At 44.3% G+C, this 26,589-nt stretch overlaps 1 protein-coding gene across 2 annotated transcripts; it reads left to right on the top strand.

Moving 5' to 3' along the window:
• Window positions 1–9,062: 9,062 nt before the first annotated feature.
• Window positions 9,063–26,353, top strand: LOC117354706 (oocyte zinc finger protein XlCOF6-like). Of its 2 annotated transcripts, none has more exons than XM_033932599.1 (3): window positions 9,063–9,248; window positions 11,324–11,450; window positions 22,363–26,353. In XM_033932599.1, exons 1-3 carry the CDS (start codon window positions 9,225–9,227, stop codon window positions 24,525–24,527), a joined length of 2,316 nt encoding a protein of 771 aa, XP_033788490.1. In that variant the 5' UTR covers window positions 9,063–9,224; the 3' UTR covers window positions 24,528–26,353. The 2 variants fall into 2 exon arrangements, with proteins under 2 accessions (XP_033788490.1, XP_033788489.1); XM_033932598.1 differs by having other exon boundaries at window positions 9,064–9,248; window positions 22,360–26,353.
• Window positions 26,354–26,589: the final 236 nt, after the last annotated feature.

Genomic DNA, 26,589 nt, shown 5'->3' with positions numbered 1-26,589 from the left:
GTGCCAGGCATTAGACCGTTCCTCTAACTTTTGCAGATCCTTTTTCATATTTTCCACTCCCTCTTCGGTGTCTACTCTGTTACAAATCTTGGTATCATCTGCAAAAAGGCACACTTTTCCTTCTAACCCTTCAGCAATGTCACTCAAAAAAATATTGAACAGGGTCGGCCCCAGCACCGAACCCTGAGGGACTCCACTAGTCACCTTTCCTTCCTCCGAGCGACTAGAGCTTTAAATTTAACTGACATTTTAGAAAATTCCCAAGACGAAATTGAATATCGTGGAACAATGATAATATCCTTTGTATTTGAACAAAACCTTAATGCTGTATTAAGAATTTTTTTCCGGAATTCTCAAAGTCTCTTTTTGGGTCAAATAATTTGGATCTTCCCTGATGTGACAAAGTCTACCCAAGATTGCAGGAAGTTATTTTGAGCTAAGAGGGAAGAAGTAAAAAGTTTGGGTGCTATGTTTTTACTTGGTTACCCCTGTAAATGTTTAATTAGATACACTGGGATCAAATATGTCTTTTTTTGTTCCTGAACACCTTCGTAGTTTTCTGGACACTAAGAAAATGCTGTAGGGCAGTCTAAAGGAAAAGCTGGTTGTTTATTAGCATGTTAAGCCATTTTATTATTGGGAATATACATAGTAACATAGTAGATGACGGCAGATAAAGACCCAGATGGTCCATCCAGTCTGCCCAACCTGATTCAATTTAAATTTTTTTTTATTTTTTTAAATTAAATATATAAGATCTCCTCGTCTTTTTTTAAATTAAATAGAAGATCTTTAAATATTAAAGATATTTAATATTAAAGATAAAGGTAATGATAAAATATTAAAGATAAAGATATTTAAAAATTAAATTAAATATAAGATCTCCTCGTCTTTTTCTTATTGTTTTCCCAAAGGTATTGAGAACTTCTTAAAAGTTTAAAAATATGAATACCTAAAAATGTATATTAAGATACTTCTACTTTATTTTCCTCTACTTTGAAATGATAACCATATTTGCTTTATATACTCTGTTTTCTGTAACAAGTGGATTCTTGTGAAAGTGTATAAATAAATTATTTAATGTACTTTATTTATCGAGATTTGATTATCTCATACATATATGACATACACAAAGTAAAGAGTCTAAAAAAAGCACTCATTATAATTATGAAATTCAATCCTGTTGTGCAAATTAAAACCGTTCTCCTATTACATCTGTTCTCTCGTTATCTACTTTATTTCAAAGAGAAGGTTGTTCTTCTTTGCCTCGAATAAGAACGTGAAACGGTGGATTGGCCTTCGACAAGGTGACACGCCTATCATCTTTGACGTCCAATCTATTTGGACTTTTCGTTTTGATAGAGACGAGTGCTGAAAACTCTGATTCAGAAATAGCGGCGAGAGACGTAACGCACGAGAAAAAAAGTCACGCGAGAAAAACCAACGGCACTGGGCTGTGTGGTGAATATAAATGTTACATTTTTATCTGACCCTCACGGATAAAAACCCTGAAAACCTATCCATGTACCCCTTTTTAAGCAGGGCAGGGGGCCCCTAGGCGCACAAGTACACTGGGCCCCCTGCCCCGCCCCACCCCACCATGCGCCCAGGCGGAAACAGGAAGCTGCATCAGAGGGAAGCTTTGGGCAAGCAGCACCACTTGCACAATTACAGTTCCCGTTGCCTTTCTTACCCGCGTTGCTTGCTTGTCTTACTTTCCGTCGATGGGGGGGGGGGCGCGTTGCTGATCGGGGGGGACCGCATTGCCGATGGGGGGGGGTCTGCGTTGCTGATCGGGGGGGGACCGTTTTGCCGATGGGGGGGGTCTGTGTTGCCGATCGATGCTGGAGGGGCCCATCGCCGTTTGGAAAAAAACAATGTTGATGCCCTCCTTCATCGGGCTCCCCTGACCATTTCGGGCCCTAGGCACGTGCCTACTGGGCCTATTGATTAATCCTGCCCTGGCTCTAAGGAAAGTTGCCTTCATCTTTTAAATGCCTTAGGAGCGCAGGAAGGAACAACAATGAAGCCTAAATCACTGAGAGAAGAGATCAGTAAAGACCACCTAATGGTGCCAACTTATCCCCGCCTCCTTTTACAAAACCGAAGTGCTCATGAGCATCGGAGCCGTTACCGCCATGGCTGGCGCTAAAAACTGCACTACAGTTTTATATAATTGTTTTTAAGTGGTGCCATTAAAAGCTGATTTACAAAACAGCATAAAAAAAATAAACCGCGCTAGGCACCTTCCGGAACCAGAGCCTACGTCCCTGGTGCATAGCAACGGCTAGCGATGACCTAACGTGGCAGTAGGCACGGTTAGGGAGTGGGGCCAGAATTAGGCGCAGCTGTAGCTATGTGGGATTCTCTGACACCTAAGTGCCGGAAATGTTAGGCCTTTAAAGCTCTGACCTATATTTCCGATGACTAGGGTCTGCGGGAGGCCCGATTCTGGAAGCCGCGCCTGGCGGTGATTGGCACGCGGCAGGCACCCGTGCTTCCAGGACCAGCCCCTACGAGTACTAAAATTGGTACTGAAGAGCGTCTTGACATCATGGAATAAGATATGAGACATGAATCAGCTGGAATTCCTGCCTTGGAATTGTAAACTGGACTCTTACAAAAGGCACTGAAAAATTGGATGTAGAAATAAGAAAACTCCATGTCTGTGAGGTAATTAAGAACATAAGCATCGCCTCTGCCGAGTCAGACCATAGGTCCATCGTGCTCAGCAGTCCGCTCCTGCGGCGGCCCCCCAGGTCCGTGACCTGTAGTGATCCTGTACTTAAGACATTTTATCCTATTTAGTACCCCTCTAACTATACCCCTCAATCCCCTTTTCCTTCAGGAACTTGTCCAATCCCTTTTTGAAACCCAAAGTCGTACTCTGCTCTACCACTTCCTCTGGAAGTGCATTCCAGGCATCCACCACCCTCTGAGTGAAGAAGAACTTCCTAGCATTTGTTCTGAATCTGTCTCCCTTCAATTTTCTTGAGTGCCCTCTCGTTCTTCTTTCCCCCGCCAGTCTGAAGAATCTGCCCCTCTCTACCTTCTCTCTACCCTTTATGATCTTGTAAGTTTCTATCATGTCCCCTCTAAGTCTCCGTTTTTCCAGGTAAAAGAGCCCCAGTTTCTCCAGCCTCTCAGCATATGAGAGGTCTTCCATGCCCTTATCATTTTTGTTGCTCTTCTCTGGACCCTCTCGAGTGTCGCCATATCCTTCTTAAGGTACGGCGACCAGTATCTGTGTATGTCAAGAGTTGAAGGAGGAATAGGCCTCGTAGAAATAGATTATATCTACTGCGCAACTATCATAGGCCTCCAGGATTACTTGACAGCAGTGGCATAGTAAGAGGTGGTGGTGCCCCTCTCCACTCTCTTTCACGCCTTCCCTGCCACGCGTGTGCTTTCCTTTTTATGTTCTCTGGTGTGAGCAGCGTGCCCACTTCGGTGTCGTCTTGCCCCTTTGACGACACTTCCTAGGTGTGGGTCCCGGAAGTGACATCAGAGAGAGTGCCAATGTGGGCAGCAACCTCGTGCCGGGGAAGTAAAAAAAAAAAAAAGGTAGGGAGAGGGCAAGGGGCGCACGCACGGCAAGGAGAGTATTGGCGGGGAAGGAGAGGAGGTGGGGTGCCACACCCCTAGGAAGACCGCACCCTACGGAAATCTGCGCCCGGGTTGGACTGCCCCCCCCCCCCCCGTGCACCCCTCTTACCACGGCATCGTCAGATCCAAATGCCCCAAGGATGCTGAAATATGAAAGAACATTTTCAGAATCCATTTCCATAATGAAGGGCCAATTTTATGACGCCATTTAGCGCGGTCCGTAGCAGTAACCGCCCTGAAGTCTGTAGGGATTTGAAGGGCTTCAAAATCAGGGCCATTGCTGCATAGCAGGTGCTAACACAGCTTTGTCATGAGGGGGTGGGGTAAATTTGGACAAGCGTTCTGATGGACAGAAGAAATGGCTCTCGCTATCGGCATCGTTCTCCAGTATTGAAACAGCTGCACTGGTCGCCTGTTATGTTTCGTATTGAATACAAAATTCCGAGAATGATACATCAGGAGGCCCCGCGGTATTTAATGCAAGCGCTGAAAAAGTAGCTGCCAAATCGCTCATTCACAGTCAGTCACTTGAACATCCAAATGAAGTACACTGTTGAAAAACGTGGATGACAGCAATCTCTGCGATCGGGCCTCGATTATGCGATGCTGTGAATGGTTTATTAAGGTCATGGAAAGCTCTGAAGTAGAGGTCTGCATGGGAATGAGGATCGCGGGAATCCTGCGGGGGTCCTGCAGGAATTCCCCCCCCTAACCCACGGGGACCCCCCTCTGGCCCACGGGACTCCCACGGGGACCCCCCTCTGGCCCACGGGACTCCCAGGGGGATCCCCCTCTGGCCCACGGGACTCCCACGGGGACCCCCCTCTAGCCAATGGGACTCCCACGGGGACCCCCCTGTGGCAAATGGGACTCCCACGGGGATGGAAGGCTTTGGAAGCAGGGTTCGTCCATATAATATAATGGACACATCAGCCTTAGTAAAAGAGGGGGTTTATTAGTTAATTACCTGAACAGAAAACAAAAAAAGGGTTCAGCCAAAGAGATTCCACAAGGAAAACAGCAGCGCAAACACAAAAGAAACTGTGGAATTGGTGATCCTGTCAGAAGTAATTGCTGCTTTTTATGGGAACGGGCGGGGAAGGAGGTAATTCCTTGTGGGGACGGGTGGGGATGGAGAGGATCTTGGCGGGGACGGGCGGGGATGGGTGGGATTTCTGTCCCCGTGCAACTCTCTACTCTGAAGTCCTTCAAGAAATCTTTGAAAACATCTTTGTAAAAGCTTTTTTTTTTTAGGATGTTTCTTCTCCTTAACCACGTTTATTTACTTGTATGAAGCGCTGTTGTGGTTTTACTTTGAATTTGTGTGTGTGAGTATTGTAATCTGCCTAGGGTGGAAGCGGAAGACATTTTGAAAATGAAATAAATCCACAAATACCACAAGAGAAGAAAGCGACATAATGTGTGAAGGAAAAGAAAAAGCCCCCAAACCTCTTCAAGGAACTAGCTCCCACTTTTGCAAAACCACAAAAGCGTTTTTTAGCGCCGGCCGGTGTGCAAAATGCTCTGCGCTGCTCCCGACGCTCATAGAGTTTCGCGGGGTTTTTTTTAAAGGGGGATAGATCAGCAAATGATGAATAACAAGTGACTAAACACAGCAGGAATTGCTTAAAAGTAATGTACTCGGCTATACACCAATGAGATCCCTGCGTTCTTAGAAACATAGAAAAAGACGGCAGAAAAGGGCTATAGCCCACCAAGTCTGCCCATTCCAAATACCCGCCCCCCTGATTTTACTCCCTTAGGGATCCCATGTGAATATCCCATTTTCTCTTAAAATCTGACACGCTGCAGATAAAATCAATCACCTGCAGTGGGAGTTTGTTCCAATGATCCACTACTCTTTCAGTGAAGAAGTATTTTCTGTAGTCGCTATGGAACTTCCCTCCCCTGATTTTCAGCGGATGCCCCCTGGTGGTCGAGGGTCCCTTGAGGTAGAAGATATCTTCTTCCGACTCGATACACCCCGTGACATACTTAAACGTTTCAATCATGTCTCCCCTCTCTCCGTTCTGAGAGTTTGGCCATACTGAAGACGCCCGTGAATCCAAGACTTGTTGAGGCAAGTAAAAGGACCTTTTGTTGTGCAGGAGTTAAGTTCGGGAACTCCTTAGTGGGCCAGATACGAAACTGCTGTGAAAAGGGTAGGTTGAGAAAATCACTAAAGACGCAGCTTTTCGTAGATGCCTTTTGTTTTAGTTAACTTAGCGAAAATTGAGGAATTCTTCACGAGCCCCGTTATCCACTCTATGCTATTATCTGTAGGAAAGTATGTGACCTTACTTTTATTAGATGCGTTTCTTATTATTTCTTTGTTTTTATTCTGTTGTCATTTTAACACTAAGAACATAAGATTTGCCGCTGCTGGGTCAGACCAGTGGTCCATCGCGCCCAGCAGTTCGCTCACGCGGCGGCCCCCAGGTCAAAGACCAGAGCCCTAACCAAGACCAGCCCTACCTGCGTTCGTTCTGGTTCAGCAGGAACTCGTCCAACCTTGTCTTGACTCCCTGGAGGGTGTTTCCAGTTCTCTACCACTCTCTGGGTGAAGAAGAACTTCCTTACGTCTGTACGGAATCTATCCCCATGTAAACCGTTTAGTTTTAGACGGTATATACATTTTTATAGAAATAAATAAGGTGCGATTCCTGGAAACAATTGGGGCCTGTTTTAAATCTCTATGGGCTTCGGGGCAGTTACCACAGCGGCCCGCGCTAAACGGCTTCGTAAGAGAGGCCTTTGATGATTAAAATCAGGCACATGAGCAGATAAGGAAAGGTGAATTGAAACCTACGAATGAGCAATTGATAAAGCCCAGGACGATGGATTACGGGTGAGATCGTTTACAGCAAGTATTTAAAACACTGGTAAAACCAAATTCTGTAGACCAGGGGCGCCCCCGCTTTTTGGGCTTGCGAGCTACTTTTAAAATGGCCAAGTCAAAATGATCTACCAACAATAAAATTTTAAAAAACACAAAGCACACTGTACGCAGTGAAAATGTTAATTATCATTTGTATTCGGGGAGTTGGGGGGGGGGGTTCAGAGGTCAAGGCAGATGACTTTAAAATATGCAACGTCACCTCAATAACAACTATACAAAAATAGACAAATATATCTCCTCTCCTTTTAAACCACGATAGCAGTTTTTAGCACAGGGAGCTGCGCTGAATGCCCTGCGCTGCTCTCGACGCTCATAGGCTCCCTGCGCTAAAAAACGCTATTGGGGGGGGGGGCCATAGTGTAAAATATAGACAGAAGATATAAAGTCTCAAAATGGACACATTTTGATCACTAAATTGAAAATAAAATCATTTTTCCTACCTTTTTGTCTCCACTTCCCCAATTCTTTCCCTAAGAACCCCCCAAAGCCACCACGCCAATTTCTTCCTGCTTCCCCAAGCCAGGCCTGGCGCGTACAAGCACCGGGCCCACCAGACTTCACCTCCGATGTCAATTCAGACGTTGGAGAGGAAGTTCCAGGCCAACCAGGCAGTGATTGGCTGGCCCAGAACTTCCTCTCCGACGTCTTGTGGGTCCATCGCTTGTACGTGCCTGGCCTGGCTTGGGGAGGCAGGAAGAAAAAGATTGTGAAGGTAACGCTATTGACTCGCGTTGCCTTTGCGATCTACTGGTCGATTGCAATCGACCATTTGGGCACCTCTGTTGTAGATTCTGTAAGAAAGAGCTGGAAATGGCCACAAAGATAAACATTACATTCTGTATTACTAATCATAATTTGGTTAATCAGGTGGTTTCAGATCATAAGCAGAAGTTGAAGCTGTCCTAGATTTTCAACTCTTGTTACAAATGGGTCGATATTAAAAACATAAGAACAGCCATACTAGGTCGGACCAATGATCCATCAAGCCCAGTCTCCTTTTTCCAATAGAGGCCAATCCAGGTCCCAAGTACCTGGCAGAACCCCAAAGAGCAGCAACATTCCAGAGCTGAGATTGTGATGTCATCATGCTTCATTCCACCAATACCTAAGAGCCAACCTCAGCAGTGATGTCACAATGGCTAGACTTGGCTCACATAAGAACATAAGAGTTGCCATACAGGGACAGACTGAAGGTCCATTAAGCCAACAGTGGCCAACCCAGGTCCCAAGTACCTGGCAAAAACCCAAAGAGTAGCACCATTCCAGAGCTGAGATTGTGATGTCATCATGCCTCATTCCACCAATACCTAAGAGCCAACCTCAGCAGTGATGTCACAATGGCTAGACTTGGCTCACATAAGAACATAAGAGTTGCCATACAGGGACAGACTGAAGGTCCATTAAGCCAACAGTGGCCAACCCAGGTCCCAAGTACCTGGCAAAAACCCAAAGAGTAGCACCATTCCAGAGCTGAGATTGTGATGTCATCATGCCTCATTCCACCAATACCTAAGAGCCAACCTCAGCAGTGATGTCACAATGGCTAGACTTGGCTCACATAAGAACATAAGAGTTGCCATACAGGGACAGACTGAAGGTCCATTAATCCAACAGTGGCCAACCCAGGTCCCAAGTACCTGGCAGAACCCCATAGAGCAGCAACATTCCAGAGCTGAGATTGTGATGTCATCATGCCTCATTCCACCAATGTCTCAGAGCCAACCTCAGCAGTGATGTCACAATGGCTAGACTTGGCTCACATAAGAACATAAGAGCTGCCGTACTAGGACAGACTGAAGGACCATCAAGCCCAGGATCCTCTTTCTTACAGTGGCCATCCCAGATCCAAAGTACCTGCCAGAATTCCCAAATAGTAGCAAGCTTCCATGCTACCAATCCCAGGGCAAGCTGTGGACCCTAGCATCTGTGATTTGGATTATTCTTCCCAATGTACATCGCTTTGCATTTGTCCACGTTAAATTTCATCTGCCATATGGATGCCCAGTCTCCCAACTTCCTAAGGTCTTCATGGGTTTTGACATCTTTGAATAGCTTTGTGTCATCTGCAAATTATACCCTTCACCCTCCTTTCCTTTTATGAAGCCGCTTTAGCGTTTTTTATTGCCAGCTGTGGCGGTAAAAGTTCCAGCACTCATAGGAATTCTGTGAGCAACGGCAGTGATTTAAAAAACGCTTATGCGCATGCGTGTGACATCATCGCATTGCATCCACGCATGCTTGGAGGCTCTCCAGATGTGGCCCTGAGCTCTGAGAAGAAGAGGAGATCAAATTTTTTACGGGGGGTGGGGCTAAGGGTGGAACAGGACAGGGCCATGTGTCTTCTTTTATCCATAAAAAATCATGTAATGTATGTTTTGTTTTATTTCTTTATACGTATTATCTTTCAACGTGGTCTAACCTGCCTACCACACCATTATAAACATGTAAAGAAAAGCTACATCTATACTGTGTGGTTTATAAAAACTAGATCTGGATCTGTGGTCCTCCTGACCTGGAGCTGGTTGGCAGCTTTTTGCCACTCTGAAGATGGCGTCTGGTCCACATCCCTCCACCCCTTCCTCTCTCCTAACCCTGAACATTTCCTGCCCTCCCTTCCTGCAGCTTCTTTGCAAAGATCAGCCACTGAAAGAGAAGCAAAGCCTGAAGCTTCATCCCAGGAAAGAGAGAGCGGATCCTCCCCAGAAAAGCAGGAGAGAGGATGGCCCAGGCCGAGTCTGCAGAGGTAAGGCAGCTTTCCCTACAGAGATTGCAGGTGCCCAGTTCCAGGCTGGAGATGTTCAGACAGTCCTCGATTTCTGACCCCCCCATCCTGATGCATTGTGGGACTCGCAGGCACTACAGATCCCACACTGCTTTGGGATGCAAGTTCAAAACCCAGGGCTCTCCTCAAATCCTGGAACTGGATTAACGCGCGGCTTCCCGAGTTCCTCTCCCCTCCCTGCCCCTGTGATGGTGGAGCAAAGGGAGTTCAGGCAGGGAAGGTACAACAATGTTTACAACAGGCTGAAAGAAAGGCAGGCAGAGCCCATGTCCCAATCCAGCTCCAGATTGACAACAGACAGCAAATTTGGAGGATCCAGTGGGGAGGGAGAGATGCTCTCTCCTTCCCTTCCTCTCCCAACTTACCTGAAATAAACGTAGTGGTCGCCTGCTCAGTTTTTTAGGGAGGCAAGAGCAAGTCTACTTCAGGGCTCCCAGCTCATCACTGGAGGAGGGGGCGAGTGCTGAAGCCGCAGTGCTGCGCAATTGTAGACAGCGGCTAGTAGAGAGGTTAAGATCCCAGCAGGGCAGAATACACAAAGCAATCAGCAGGTGACTGGACGTCAAAGCCCCTGCTCCCTGCATGAAGTAAGGTGGGGGCTGGAAGGAGTTCAGCTTGCGAAATGAGGTGCCAGTGCTCAAAAGACCCGCCGGTGTTAACATGCTATTGATGTCAATTTTTGTATGCACGGTATCCTGCGCCAAATGTTCGAATGGTTTCAACTAGAGGTCTGCACGGGAACGGGAATCGCGGGAATTCCCCCCCTAACCCACGGGACTCCCATGGGGACCCCCCTCTGGCCCACGGGACTTCCACAGGGACTCCCCTGTAGCCAACAGGCCTCCCACGTCAGCCTTAGTATAAGAGGGGGTTTATTAGTTAATTACCTGAACAGAAAACAAAAAAAGGGTTCCACCAAAGAGATTCCACAAGGAAAACAGCAAAAGAAACTGTGGAATTGATGATCCTGTCAAAAGTAATTGCTGCTTTTTATGGGGATGTGCGGGGATGGAGGTAATTCATTGTGGGGATGGGTGAGGACGGAGAGGATCCTGACGGAGACGGGTGGGGACGGAGAGGATCCTGGTGGGGATGGACGGGATTTCTGTCCCTGCGCAACTCTCTAGTTTCAACGCAACCACTGAAATGAATTTAAATGTGGTCATGAATTACCCCGCAGCTGTACTCCCCCCCCCCCACCAAAAAGAAGTTTCTCAGCTGCGTGTGGCACAGGAAACTGCACCAGATCTCAGGCAGCATAGAAGGGCTAGTTGAGAGGAGAGGTGTCTAGTGGCCCCCCTTCTCTCCGTCCAACCCAATCTTCCTGCCCTATTACCCCAAATCCAGCTTAAAAATCCAGGTTCCATCCCCTCCTGACCCAGATCCAAACCCAAACCTGACCCAATGCGATCCAATCCCCCCCCCCCCTTTTCCCCTAACATAAAACGAATCCTGGTGGTTTAGGCAGAGAACTGAAATCGGGCAGGGCAGCCTCTCCGCAGGATCTACAGATTTTCTAAATGTTCCTCTGGTACTCATGTTATAAGAACATAAGAAAAGCCTTACTGGTCCAGACCAATGGTCCATCAAGCCCAGTAGCCCGTTCTCACGGTGGCCAATCCCACCCAACCCTGAGTATGGGCAAAGTGCCGCAGCTGCATGTAAGCCAAGAAATCCCCAGAAGGAAGATCATAGCGGTCTCAAAAGGAATCAAATCCGTGCCCTGTAAGAAATCCCTAAAAACCCGTAATCCCCTTCCCCACTACCAATTTCAGCTCCCCCCAAGGGCTGCCTTCATGGATACCACCCCCCTCCCTACCCCATTTCTGCTGCAAAGAGCCCCACACTCCGATTAAATGACAAACAAAGGGGTTTTCTACCTCCCTATGAGAATAGGACGCCCACACAAAAAATTGCTCCAATTGAACCCCCGGATTCTACTGCAGAACAGACCAAACCAACAAAAATCAAAGCTGCTCTGCTTGATATCCTAATGCCTTCTGAGCACCTCCCTTCGTCCCTGGTTTGTGTTTCAGGCGATGGTGACGTTTGATGACATCACTGTGTACTTCTCCCAGGAGGAGTGGGAGTATTTAGATGAAGAACAGCAGGAGCTTTACAGGGAGGTGATGAAGGAGAATTATGAGACCCTGATCTTCCTAGGTAAGAATTGCATCTGATTTATTAAAAGAAATTTGACACATTTTCTGGACCTTCTCACGGACAGTTCGTGGGAGTCGAATGAGGTTCAACATCACTCATGAAAGAAGATCTCCACCCGAGAGTCTTTCCATCTTTTGGGAAGGAGATGGCTGCTGCCATTCTAATTCATTTGGAGACGTTGGACCTGCCCATAGCTGAGATGTTCTAGGTCAGGGGTGTCAAACTCAAATCACATAAGGGGCCGAAATCTAAGTTGTGGGCTGAATTTTTTATTAAGATACTTGCCCCCTCCTTTGCTGACACGCAGTGTGGGCCCCAGTGCCGGTGGCGGCTTCGATGCTCACAGGACTTCTGTGAGCGTCGGATCAATCGCCAGCACCAAAACCCAGGCTGCGTACCAGCAAAGGAGGGGGTTAGTCTTAGTAGAAGTATAGAGATGCAACCTCTCCAACCCCACGCCAGCTACAAAATAAATAAAAAAGACTTTTCCTCTCTTTTAGGTCCTAGTTCATGCTTGCTGTCTAACACCAGCTCTGGCAGGATACACATTTCAAATCTGACATATTGTAATCACAAAACAGAAAATAAAATTAGTTTTTCTACCTTTTGTTGTCTGGTTAGATTTCAAATCTTGTTGGTCCCAGGCTCTGGTTGTCTTCTGATAACTCACTTGCCAGGGTCTCCTTCTTTCTTCTTTCTCCATGCTAACCATCCATCTGCCATCTCTGTCCTCCCCTTCCGTTTCCCTTCCCTCCCCAGGAGGTCTGGCATCTTTTCTTTTTTCGTCTCCCTCCACAGATCCACCTTTTCTTAACTACCCTTTCATCCAGCATCTCTCCCTCCTTCCCCACCACCCCAAGGTCCACCATCTCTCCCTTTCTTTTCCCAACTACCCTCCTATCCAGTATTCTCTATCCCCCTCCACAGTACACAATCCCTTGTGTTCAACTTCTCTCCCTTTCTGTTCCTTCCCTCCCTAAATCCCATGGTCCATCATCTCTCTCCCACTCCTCTATTCTTAAACCCATTATTTCTTTCCCCCCAAAGTCCGGCATATGCACGTCTCTTTGAACCCCCCCTTCCCTCCCTCCCTCCATGTACTTCTATACCAGGGACCCCCTTCCCTGAAGGTCTGTCCCTCCTGAAGGCCTGCACCCCACTCCTGAAGGCCTGTCCCCCCTTGAAGGCTTGCCGCTCCCTTGAAGGCTTGTGCCTCTTTAAAGGCCTGTCCCCCCTGAAAGCTTATGCCACCATCCCTAGCCTGTCCCCCCTTTGAAAGCCTGTCCTCCCCCTTGAAGGCTTGTACCCCCCCTTAAAGGCCTGTCCCCCCTGAAGGCATGTGCCACCATCCCTGGCCTGTCCCCCCTTTGAAGGCCTGCACCCCTCCTTGAAGGCCTGCACCCCAAGGCCTGTCCCCCTGAAGGCCTGTCCAACTCCCCACTCCGAAAGACTACGCAAACCCCCCTCCCACCCTGGGAAGGCCTCCATGTTCCCCCCTGGCCTCCCCGCACCATTTACCTTATAGGTGCAGCCTGCAGAGAAGATCACGGTTATAGCGACTTTACAAACTGCTTTGAGCTGTTTCCTCCGCCGCGATCCTGCCTCTGACGTCAGAGGAGGGGCGGGACCGCAGCAGAGGAAACAGCTCAAAGCAGTTTGCAAATACGCTATAACCGCAATCTTCTCTGCAGATTGCACCTATAAGGTAAACGGTGCGGGGAGGCCAGGGTGGGAAACCGGATGCAGCACTTCCCGACTGACCCTCCCTCCTCGCCCTCTAAAGCAGGTGCGGCAGCAGCTGGCCAGCAAGAGCAGCGCTGCCACTCCTGCTTTAGGGGGGCGAGGGTCCGAATCGGGAAGCCAATTTTTTTTGGTTTTAAATCGATTTGAATCGATTCACCCGAAGTGAATCGGTGAACCGATTCAAATTGTGAATCGAGCAGCACTACTAGAGACCCTAATTGCTTATAAAGCGTGTGTTGCTTTGCACACTTCAGGGATTTAGGCTTTATGCACATTTTAGGTTGTACACTTGAGTCAATGTGTGTTCCTATTCAGTAGAAGAATGTATCTTTAGAGTTTGCCTTTTTGATTCTACTTTCTTGGGTTTGGGATAAATGGGTCACAAGTGTATTGTTTTTGGTTCTGGTTGTGGAAAATCTTAATAAAACTTGAATGTACCCTCCCCCCCTTCCTTTTACGAAGCCTCGTTAGGCTTTTTTATCGCTGGCCATGGCGGTAACAGCTCTGACATTCATAGAATTCCCATGAGCGTCGGAGCTGTTACTGTCACGGCCATTGCTTTGGAAAAGGGGGGGGGGGTTTATAAAACAGACAGAAGAATTACTTTTGACGCTCTTTAAATACCAGCATATTTCAAGAGTTGCAACACTAGGGTAGGAAAACAGAAGTTATAAGAAAAAGATGTGCAATGCTTTTAATTATATATATATACAGTATATAAGAACATAAGCAGTGCCTCTGCCGGGTCAGACCACAGGTCCATCCTGCCCAGCAGTCCGCTCCCGCGGTGGCCCAAAAACAGGTCAAGACTTGTCTGAATCATCAGAAGGGGCTCCCTTGCCACCTTGGTTTCTCATTTAAGTCCTGCCTTCCTATCGAAGTCCTAGCCCTCCGGTCTTGCACATGCACGACCTGGTTGGTTTATACTCATTACCTGGTTAACTTCCTATACTTGTGTTACATCCCAGCTCCTCCCTCAGTATCCCACGATCCTTTTATCCCTCAGGAATCCATCCAATCCCTGTTTTAATCCTTGTACCGTACTCTGCCTGATCACTTTCTCCGGTAGCGCATTCCAAGTGTCCACGACCCTTTGGGTGAAAAAAAACTTCCTTGCATTTGTTTTGAACCTATCTCCCTTCAGTTTCTCCGAATGCCCCCTCGTACCTGTTGTCCCCTTCAGTCTGAAGAATCTGTCCCTATCCACCCTCTCTATGCCCCTCGTGATCTTGAAGGTCTCTATCATATCTCCCCTGAGCCTCCTTTTCTCCAGAGAGAAGAGCCCCAGCCTATCCAGCCTCTCAGCGTATGAGCAGTGTTCCAGCCCTCTTACCATTTTCGTTGCTCTCCTTTGGACTCTCTCAAGTACCGCCATGTCCTTCTTGAGGTGCGGCGACCAATACTGAACGCAGTATTCCAGATGTGGACGCACCATCGCTCGATACAATGGCATGATGACTTCCCATGTTCTGGTTGCTATGCCCTTCTTTATGATGCCCAGCATCCTGTTGGCTTTTTTCGAGGCTGCTGCGCACTGTGCAGACGGCTTCAGTGATGCATCCACCAGCACACCCAAGTCTCTCTCGAGTCTGCTGTCTCCCAACAATACCCCCCCTAATATTTAATATTTATATATAGTATACAGTATATTTAATTGATGAAGCTACCCTTGTCGTCGTTTTTTCAAGTGTTCATCAATTCATTTGGGTATCAATCAACTACGGCCTCTTTAACAAAGTCGTGCGGCAATAGCCCCAAAGCCCTTTAAATCTCTATTGGCTTCGGGGCCGTTAACGCAGCTTTGTAAAAGAGGCCATTAGTCTACTTCTGCTCACACTAAGGGCTCCTTTTACAAAGGTGCGTTAGGGCCTTAATGTGTGGAATAGCGCACGCTAAAAGGCCCCGCGTGCTAGCCAGTACTGCAACCTCTTGAGCAGGTGGGAGTTTTTCAGGTAGCTCCTTGTAAAAGGAGCCCTAAAATTGCTGCGGTGGTCAGAGAGCTGAACTTGTCCCAAAACTACACACCGCATTCCTTGACATTGTGTCACGGAGGGCTCTCTCATTCTTTTCACATTCCCCCCCCCCCCCTTTCAGCTAGTTCCCTAGAAAATCTACATGCACTAATCACAAACCACTGCATCATTTTGTCCAACTTTATCATCGTTGGAGACCTTAACCTCCACCTAGATAACTTCAATTCTCCAAATGCCAAATACTTTTGGCAGCTCATATCGAATCCGTCACTCACCCTACATCTAATAGGGCTTACTCAATTTAACTTGTTATTATTCAGATTCTTCTGATATATTTAGGGCTCCTTTTACAGAGTTGCGTTAGGCTTTTTTTTTTTTAAATCTCTGGCCGTGGCAGTATTAGCTCCGAAGATCACAGAATTCCTCCGAGTGTTGGAGCTAAAACCGCCGTGACCGGCAATAAAAAAAAAGCCTAATATGGCTTTGTAAAATGGAGGGATTGTTTCCGACAATCTGTAGTATTGCATCATACCTTATGCTGTGAGTTTATCTTGTTGGACAAATTGGATAGACCAGACAGTCTTTATCTGCCATTATCTACTATGTTATTACTGTAAATGTGAGCACCTCTTCTTCTGACGTCACTTCCTGGACCCGCGTCTAGGAAGTGACGTCAGAGAAAGAGCCGACGCTGGCGCAAGCAGCGGGTTGCTGCTCAGACCAAAAGGTATGGTGGAAGGGGGCGGTGAAGGAGCGGATGGGGTGGGAGCAGAGAAGATGGTGAGGGAGAGGGACCTCTCACCCTCGCTATGCCACTGCATCTGGGTAATAGAAAAGCAAACAGGATGCTGGGAATTATTAAAAAAGGGATGGTTAACAGGTTAACAAGAGTAAGAATGTCAAATGCCCTTATATCGCACCATAGTACGACCTCATCTGGAGTATTGCGTTCAATTCTGGTCTCCTTATCTCAAGAAAGATATAGTGGCACTAGAAAAGGTTCAAAGAAGAGCAACCAAGGTGGTAAAGGGGATGGAACGCCTCTCGTATGAGGAAAGACTAAAATGGTTAGGGCTCTTCAGCTTGGAAAAGAGACGGCTGAGGGGAGATTGGATTGAAGTCTACAAAATCCTGAGTGGAATAGAACAGGTACAAGTGGATTGATGCTTTACTCCGTCAAAAATGACAAAGACTAGGGGACACTCGATGAAGTTACAGGGAAATACTTTTAAAACCAATAGTAGGAAATATTTTTTCACTCAGAGAATAGTTAAGCTCTGGAACGCGTTGCCAGAGGTTGTGGTGAGAGCGGATAGCGTAGCTGGTTTTAAGAAAGGTTTGGACAAGTTCCTGGAGGAAAAGTCCAAAGTTATTGGGAAAGACATGGGGGAAATCACTGCTTGCCCTGGATCAGTAGCATGGAATATTGCTACTCCTTGGGTTTGGGCCTACTAGTGACCTGGATTGGCCACCATGAGAACAGGCTACTGGGCTTGATAGACCATTGGTCTGTCCCAATAAGGCTATTCTTAGGTCTTTATGCCCGCACAGTGACCACGTAAGTGTTTTAGGTGTGTAGCCTGTAGTTAGGAGACAAAAGAGACAGTGTGTTGAAGTGAGGGAAACAGTTCTTCATGCTTAGTAAACTTAATCCATTCAACTCAATAAGGGACTCAGCATAGCAGAAAATAAAAAACACAATGAGACTGCTTTTGGATAATGCACAGTTCTAAAAACATTTTAAGGAAGTCTACATAATTCTCCAGGGCTACCGAGCTGTGTGGTTTTTTTTTCTTTTGAAATTTCTTCTAATAACCCTCTTATGTATTAGAAACATGTGATGTGGCCCTTTATGTGAAAGGTTTAAGGGCACGTATCATTTTGTGATCCCCAAAAATTTTGTTTCTTGATCAGTAGCTTCTCATGGAGGTAACACATAATTCTGGTACATCCCTTCCAGATTTTATATTCCAGAGCCGCAATCCAGTGTTTGCAGAAATCCAACACTTTTCTCACCGTGTGCTCCTCCTACTACTGAGAGACAGAGACATCTACAATCTCAATTTTTGCAAGCTAAGAAGTCTTTCTGATCTGCTCTGCTTTGTTTTCTTATTTCGATCGCTTATGTGCCTTGCAGTGGTCTTTTGCCGGAGGAAAGGAGACAGTTCCGTGGAGCCGGACTGTTGCTTTTGAAGAGAACCTTTGGGGGATCTGTGGAGCCAACCTGCTGTGTGCCAAACTTTCAGGCTCATGGTCCATCCCCCTGGGAGCTTTTGACCATGTCAGAAATTTAAGCGCAGGCTAGGTGCATCCTGAGTAACAGCCCTCCGGGAATCAGGGCACAGGCTGCATTTTCCTGCCCCCCGGTCACATGGACAAGTTCTGTGGGGGAGGAGGTCTCAGTCGGGGTCCATCTGATTAGCAGATCAGAAAGATCTTGAAGTTGAGTATGTCTGGAGCTCTTCTAAGGAAGAAAATCCTTTCCCTCCATTCATCTGCAGTGAAAAGAGCTGCCAAGCAAGACACTTCAGTGACTGTGAGTACACCTCCATTATTTCCTATGGGAGAATCGGGGGTGGTAATCAAATTTTAGGGTTTCCGAGGGTAGGGTTCAGGTCTCCCACCTCCTGAATCCCAAATCGCTATTTTTTATTTTCAAATTTTCTCTTTTTTTTTTTTTGCTGTTTTTGGCACAAATTCACTGGCGTTTGCCATCTTGGATTTTTATCGATCTTTTTTTCAAAGTGTAAATTCTGCCTCAATACCCTTCAACTTTGTTCAAAATCAGTAGGGATGTACCCTCAGAGTCTAATCTGTCGAATTAGTGCTTGGATAGTGCCGGATTGCTGGTGCAGGAGCATCTGTGTACTAGTGCTGCCTGATTTCTGATTCGAATCGATTCACCTCGGATGAATCGAATCATTTTTACAAAAAAAACGAACTCAGATTCAGAAGCAGAACATTCACTCATAGATAGAAGTCCAATGTCCGTAAGGGATTTGATTGAACAAACTAAGTTTTTTTCTACTGACTAATAGTTTAGGTACAATGAAAATAAAGAGCAAAAATGTTGTCTGAGTAGATAATTAAGCAAATCTTTTTCATATTGCTTGCTTATGGACTGGGGAAAAACTGTTCATGCAAATGTCTCCAAACTGCTTTAATGGAAAAATGTGATTTTTTTGAAGTAGTTTGTGAAATTTATCGTGTTGTTGATGCCTGCTGGCATCCTTGCCGACGAGCAATTTGCAGTTTTTTCCAGGCACTGGGAATACGTATCTGTTTTTTTGCTTTCTGTCAGGAAATATTATGTATGCAAACTTGTATGAAAGTGTTTTGTTTTTGTTTTAGGGTACTTCTTGACTAAAAGATGGACAAATTGAATACAGCTGCTGGAAATAAAGACTCCAGTTATGCAACAAGTTCAGTAGGGCAACAACATTCCGTATTATCTGTATTCGATCATTTGGAGAATGGAGATGTCAGATGCACGCTTTGCAAAGTAGATGTTAAACACAGTGGTGGCACCCGTAATCTGTGTCAGCATGTTGAAAGACATCATAAAGCAAAATATCTTGAGCTACAAACCAGCAACACTGGTAGAAAATCCAGCGACACCGCTAGAAAAGCTTCTGTAACATCCAAAGGTTTGGTTTCATCCTTCTTCCAAAAGCCACTGCAGATAAAAAAAGGATTGATAATGCACTTTGTTATTTCGTTGTCAAAGACATGCAGCCATTTAGCGTTGTAAAGGATGAGGGCTTTCTTCATTATTCACAATCTTTGAATGGAGGCTCTGCAGGCAAATTTTAGATCGAATGATTGATGCTAAATATGAAGTTTCTGCCCATGTTATGGATAAGCTTCACCATCTTAAGTATGTAAGCATCACAAAAGACCTCTGGACAAGTAGAACCATGGAGGCTTATATTACAGTCACAGCACATGGCATATCTAAAGACTTGCAACCAGTCAATGTTGTGCTGGAAACTCATGACATGCCAGAGCGACATACAGGTGACAATATTGTTTATACAGTTGAAAAGCTAGAAGGCAAAGTTTTTGCTGTTGTCATCGATAATGCCGCCTCAATGAAAAAAGCAGTGGGCAAACTTATTCAAAAAGGTCCACTACAACTGCTTTGGACATACACTCCAGTTGTGTGTCGAACATGGACTACGGTCTCAGCAAGCTATCACAGATGTCATTCACAAGTTCCGTGATATTGTTAGCACATTTCATCATAGTACAATACTCACAGAAAGTTTGAAGATGGCTCAAGAGACTTTGGGAATGCCTGTAAAGAAACTCATTGGTGACATAAAGACTAGATGGTACAGTACTTGCCTCTTGTTACGAAGTGTGTTTGAGTTACAGCAACCTGTCAGCTTATGTTTATGTAACAGTAAAGCCACAAAGAAATCAGCACCTTTGGAATGTGACTATGATTTAGCATGCAAGCCTGTTGATATAGTGGAAGCTTTTGAAGAAGCAAGTACAATTGCTTCTGGTGAGCAATATGCTATTGTGTCTGTTGTTCATCCAGTGGTTGAACACCTGATAAATTATTTTGCCGAGTCTGGCAATGAATCAAGCGAATCAGATATAAGAGCTGATGATGATGGGGATAAGGGAGAGGGCTGCAGTGATAATAGCAAGTCACGAAATATAAACATCATCAGTTCCTTCACAGAAGAACTGAAGTATTTATCGCAAAGATATCAAGACATTTTGTATAATAACTCTTACAGATTAAGCAGATTTCTGGACCCAAGATTCAAGTCTACATGTGGTAAGGTAACAGATATAACTGCATTTATTATACAAGAGATCCTGAAGATGCAAACACCGAGCGTCCCACCAGCAACACTAACTGCGCCAGAAAGTACTCCTGTGGTACCCGAACAATTTCATACGCAGGATACAGATTTACCTCGTTGGCGACAAAAACGCAACTTTTGGGAAACAGTTAAAGATACCAATGTGGCTGCCATTAAAGCTAGACTTCCATCGATGTCAGACAATGATGGTGAAATCAGCCTCAGATGCAATGTAGAGCTTGCATGCTATAAACTTGAAGAACCCTTGGAAACTGGTGGTGATGTATTTACATACTGGCATGACAGACAAGAGAAGTTACCTTTACTAAGCCGGCTTGATCAGAAGTTTCTATGTTCGTCAGCAACTTCTGTTTCTTCAGAAAGAATATTCTCTGCAGCAGGTCAAATAATTACTGCTTGGCGGAATTGTCTGAAGCCAGCCAAAGCTGACAAACTAATATTTCTAAATAAGAACTGGAAAATGTAATTCATTTAATCCATGTTTCTAACTAATTTATAGTTTGGATGTTCCTATTTTTGACATATTGCCTTGGCTAAATAAAATGTTTAAACTTAAAAAGCTGTGTCATTGAAAGTGAATTGAACAGGTCCTGGATCTGAGGGGATGGTCTCTATCCCAAAGAGCGTGTTGTTTCATAGTGCAGTGCTGGGGTGAGCCACAGATGGACTTGATGGCTTCAGCCAAGAATTCAAAAGCCAGGCACTTCTTCAGTTGAAGGACGGAACAAGGAAGCTTGGGCCTAGATGCATTAGTTCAGCCCTGGCCAGCTCACAAGCTCCTTTACATGTTCCCTCTGTGGCCTCTGGTTGGTTGAGTTATCCACTGGATAGCGTCGCATCCAGAATTGGTGATCCTAGTAGCTCCGGACTGGCCTGGTCGTCCATGGCATGTGGATCTGGTCCGTCTTCAACAAGACAGGAAACTCAAGCTCCTCCTTCATCGCAACCTACTCAGTCTGGGTCTGGTTCCCATGGAGAACTCACAGCGCTTAGGTCTTTTAGCATGGTTCTTTAAATGTTCAGCAGGGTTTTGTGGAAGCTCCGTTCGGGCCACTGAAGGATGCTAGCTACACTTTTGGATCTGATGATCATGACTGTCATTCTAGTGGCTATTGCTTTCACAGGGCGTATTTCAGAGCTTCCGTCTCTTTCATGTAGGGAACCATTTCTGCGCGTAACAGACTCGGTGGGTTGTTCTCCATACAGTCCCTTCCTTTCTGCCAAAAGTGGTTTCTGATTTTCATGTCAACCAAAAGGTTCGTTTACCTGCCTTCTGCTCCACAGGGTTGGTGTGAAAGGATCAGATCTTGCACAAATTAGATGTGTGGAGAGTCCTCCTCCACTGTTCAGAGAAAACTAATGATTTTCGCCTTTCAGATCATCTTTTTGTTACGATGGCCCAGCCTCATCGAGGAAGGCCAACGTCTAAAGCTTCTTTCGCCAGTTGGATCCGAATGGCCATTTCATCGACTTACATCTCCCGTGGCAAGCAGCTGCCGGTTTCTCTCACAACCCATTCGACTACGAGTGTTGCAGCGTCATGGGCAGACACTCGAGCTGTTCCACCAGATGAAATTTGCAGGATGGCTACTTTGTCTTCTCTTTAAACCTTTACCAGGGTTTACCAAGTGGATGTGATGGCGCATTGACGCTGCTATTGGGACCTCAGTGTTGAGGGCAGGCATTTCTGTCCCTCATTAGACTTTGCCTTTGCTTTGGTACATCACCTCGAGTATAGAATCCGGAAGAGACATACCAGAATGAAAAATGATGTTCTTACCTTTGGTAATCTTTCTGGTAGTCCTTGGAGATTTTATATGACCCACCCTCTCAGTATAGACTCAATTTGATGATTCACCTGCCTTTTTCTGCCTTGGTTTTTCTCCTTACAGGCCAAAGTATCTTCCAGCCAGCTGACGGGCCCTGTGGGGGATTTCTATCATATGGGAGTACAATTGTTATCGATTTCTAGTGGATGCTCGTTGCATGCGGCAAGTTAGTTCTACATTGTTCATGAATGTTCTCTGTGTTGCCTGTTTATCAATTATGTTATGTTTTGCAGAGCAGAACAGAACAAACCTTACTTATGTTTCTGGGGAGATTTCCCCGTGCCTCTTTTGTGGCTGCCTTGTTCCAGTATGGTTGCTTGACTTTTTGATTTAACTGTAGATGGCTCTATCTCTCTCAGTGGTAGTAGAAGTACATGGTGAGAAAAGTGTTGGATTTCTGCAAACACTTGATCATGGTTATGGACTGGACATCTTGAGTATATAATCCTCCAGAGACTACCAGAAAGAAGATTACCGAAAAGAAGAACCTAATCTTTCATTAATGTCTTCTATTAATTTCTAGCAGATAATGAGGCTCTTTGGGAACAGAAGAGAGAAAAGAAACGAGAATCTCAAGTATACATGGAAGAAGTACCAAGACAGTCGGGAAATGTGTGTCAGAATATTTCCGAGGGGAATGAGAGGAGAAACACAAATTATCTACAAGAATCAGAGGAGAACCAGACAGATCCTGCAAGAGGTTCACCAGACAGAGGCACTAATTGTGAGATACAAAACAAGGAACTAATAAACATCCCTGAGCACCAGACAACAGAGAGACCCATTAAAAATGATAACAGTTATCTAGTGCCTTCTAAACTCCCCCAAGGAGAGAAGAAAATGCACCAAATAAGCCAGAATGGAAAGAAACCTTTTACTTGTACACTGTGTACTAATAGTTTTGTTGTGTCATCAGATATGGAAATTTTCCAAATAAGCCACAGTGGAAAAAAAACATTTATATGTACAGATTGGGCATACCTGAAAGGGCATCAAATGATCCACAACGGAAAGAAACCTTTTACATGTGAGTGTAATAGAAGTTGGAGGAGTTTCAAATACGATGAACTTGTGAAAATCTACAAGAAGAAATATTCTACATGTTCTAAGTGTGGTAAAAGTTTCATTCAATCATCAGATCTCAAAAGGCACAAAATTATCCACAGTGGAAAGAAACCTTTTACATGTTCTGAGTGTAATAAAAGCTTCAATCGGTTATCAAATCTTAAAGTCCACCAAATGATTCACAGCGAAAAGAAACCTTTTGCATGTACAGTGTGTAATAAAAGTTTCACTACACCATCATATCTTAAAATCCACCAAATTATCCACACTGGAAAGAAACGTTATACATGTGTTGAGTGTAATAAAAGTTTCACTACATCATCACATCTTAAAATCCACCAAATTATCCACACTGGAAAGAAACCTTTTACATGTGTTGAGTGTAATAAAAGTTTCAGTACACCATCGTATCTTAAAATCCACCAAATTATCCACACTGGAAAGAAACCTTTTACATGTGTTCAGTGTAATAAAAGTTTCAGTACATCATCATATCTTAAAATGCACCAAATTTTCCACAGTGGAAAGAAACCTTTTACATGTGTTGAGTGTAATAAAAGTTTCAGTACATCATCGTATCTTAAAATCCACCAAATTGTCCACAGTGGAAAGAAACCTTTTACATGTGTTGAGTGTAATAAAAGTTTTAGTACATCATCGTATCTTAAAATCCACCAAATAGCCCACAGTGGAAAGAAACCTTGTACATGTACAATATGTAATAAAAGTTTCATGCGATCATCAGATCTCAAAAAGCATCAAATAATCCACAGCGGAAAGAAACCCTATGCATGTATGGTATGTAATAAAAGTTTTATGCGATCATCAGATCTCAAAAAGCACCAAATAATCCACAGCCGAAAGAAACCTTATACATGTACGGTGTGTAATAAAAGTTTCATGCGATCATCAGCTCTCATAAAGCACCAAATAATCCACAGCGGAAAGAAACCTTGTACATGTACGGTGTGTAATAAAAGTTTCATGCGATCATCAGATCTCAAAAAGCACCAAATAATCCACAGCGGAAAGAAATCTTACACATGTACGGTATGTAATAAAAGCTTCATGCGATCATCAGATCTCAAAAAGCACCAAATAATCCATAGTGGAAAGAAAGCTTACACATGTACGGTGTGTAATAAAAGCTTCATGCGATCATCAGATCTCAAAAAGCACCAAATAATCCACAGTGGAAAAAAACCTTATACATGTACAGTGTGTAATAAAAGTTTTATGCGATCATCAGATCTCAAACAGCACCAAATAATCCACAGCGGAAAGAAACCTTGTACATGTACGGTGTGTAATAAAAGTTTCATGCGATCATCAGATCTCAAAAAACACCAAATAATACACAGTGGAAAGAAACCTTATACATGTACGGTGTGTAATAAAAGTTTCATGCGATCATCAGATCTCAAAAAGCACCAAATTATCCACAGTGGAAAGAAACCTTTTACATGTACAGTGTGTAATAAAAGTTTCATGCGATCATCAGATCTCAAAAAGCACCAAATAATCCATAGTGGAAAGAAACCTTTTACATGTACTGAATGTGGTAAAAACTTCACCCAATTATCAGTTTTCCAAAGGCACCAAATAATCCACAGTGGAAGGAATTAGAACTGCTTTTCAGAAAATTGTATTGAAGGAAAAATGAAATCATTACACCTCTGACTGCATATCAAAAAATCAAGATTAGTAAAGATAATGAGAAAGATCCAAAACATCAAATTGAGGTATAACAGAGGAAGATCTTAAATCTGTATGCTCAATTATAATTTAAAATTAGTAGAAGCCTCAGCTCTGCATTCCATTGTTGAACCACTCTAGAATAATCATTCAACATAAAATGTTCCTGAAGGGCCTTATGGGGTTTAAAAAGAGACATATGTTGAGGGTAATCTTTAAAAAAAAAATTCCATCACCCTTTAACCAATCCCAATCTCTGCAAATAGGATAGATTGGATTGGATTGATTATTCTTGATTAACCTCTTTTGACATGAGTATTAAACAGCGTACAAAGAAATTATATAATTATAACTAATTATAAGCAAAAATGATCACTACTTCTCCTCCTCTACCCCCTGGCAACTTCTCCAGGGCTTATAGAGAGCCATCCTCCCACATCACCTGACAAATTAACCCATATCTACCCTCCTCCCACATCTTGAATACTGCTCCCTCTGAACCAGGCAAAAAAATCTCAATTTCCGCCCGTGGGTAAAAGATCACTGATCTGTGAATTGCCTTTCCAAAAATGACAGTTTTTTCCACACCTCCTATATGGGCTTAAATAGCATACTCTTCTGTAAAGAAGAGGAATAGAAGGGCATGCATTGAGCAAATAGCTTAGATGTATCGGGGCCACCCAAACCTTTTCAAAGGCCACTAGTATGAAAACCTCCTCTAATGCGTCTCAGTATACAGGTCTCTACATTCAGAAGGCCCTACCCCCTTTTTCTATGGCCCATAGAATTTATCCATACCCAACTAAGGTTTTATTTTGGCCCACATGAATCTAGAAAGAGCCTTTTGCAGCACGTTAAAATCCTTTTGCCTTTTTTTAAGAACACTACTAGAAGATTTTCTAGACCTGCGGCCTTGATACAGTTCCCAACGGAAGAAATTTAACTGCAGATGCCTCCTGGAACCAAGGTTTGCTTGACATGGATGTGAAGGCAATTTTTGCATCTATTCTTTTGAATAAGCCAGATGATATGATTGTGCTAAAACCCTTCTTCCAGTTAATAATTTGACTTCTCAGATTAAGAATAAATGCAGATAGACAATGATTTTACTGCAGAACTCTGATAGTGACCTTCCCAGATGTTTCTCTTGAAACACAGAAAAGGAAAACCAATGCTTGCTATTCCATCAGGGAGTGATTCAGTTGGGGGCTACTTTTTATTTGAAATTTCCATGCAAGTGTATTATTTCTTATCGCTCAAATAAACATGGTTTTTGGGGCCCTTCACAACTGTCTATCTTTTTGTCAAGTAGGAATATCTCCACCTTGAATTCCGATGGTAGGACTTTTAGTGGGAATTAAATGTATGTTCTGCTTTTTTTGCAATCTACATGTAGCTTATTTATTTCCTTTATCAATACTGAATTTTCATATTTCTTTTTTCATTGTATTGGATTTCCCCATTTTCTGGACTTGATCGGAATAATTTCCTTTTTTCCCTTTATTACTTGAATGCAAAAGCTGATTTTTACAAAGCTGTGGGTTAGGTTTCTACCGTAGGCTGGCGAGGTAAATTCTCTGACAATCATAGAATTCCTTTTACCTTGCTGGCTTGCAGCAGAAACCTCTACCAAAGCTTTGTAAATTGAGCTCCAAATTATCTTTATTGCTTGTTTAATCCCTACATTACAGCTTTTCTGTACAAGTTATATCATTTGTTATAAATTTGAAACTTAATAAATAAAAAAAAGATAAGCAGATGTGATCACATCCAAGTCCCACTCTTGTTTCATGCTTGGAAGTATTTTGCCCCTATATATACCTCTCCCTCAGGAAAGGCAGAATTAGTTGGCATGTCTCATGAATTAGAAACTTTGTACATTTCACATCACTGTACCAGAAAAACATTTGGTGTATGATCCTAAGAGAATTGTGGAAAATTAAGAGGATGAAATCATCTGAGATATTCCACTTGATAGAAAGCTTGATGCAAG

This window comes from Geotrypetes seraphini, chromosome 2 (assembly GCF_902459505.1).
Source record: "Geotrypetes seraphini chromosome 2, aGeoSer1.1, whole genome shotgun sequence".
Taxonomy (NCBI): domain Eukaryota; kingdom Metazoa; phylum Chordata; class Amphibia; order Gymnophiona; family Dermophiidae; genus Geotrypetes; species Geotrypetes seraphini.
Note: the sequence above shows the minus strand (reverse complement) of the source record. Positions and strands in the feature narration are given on the sequence as shown.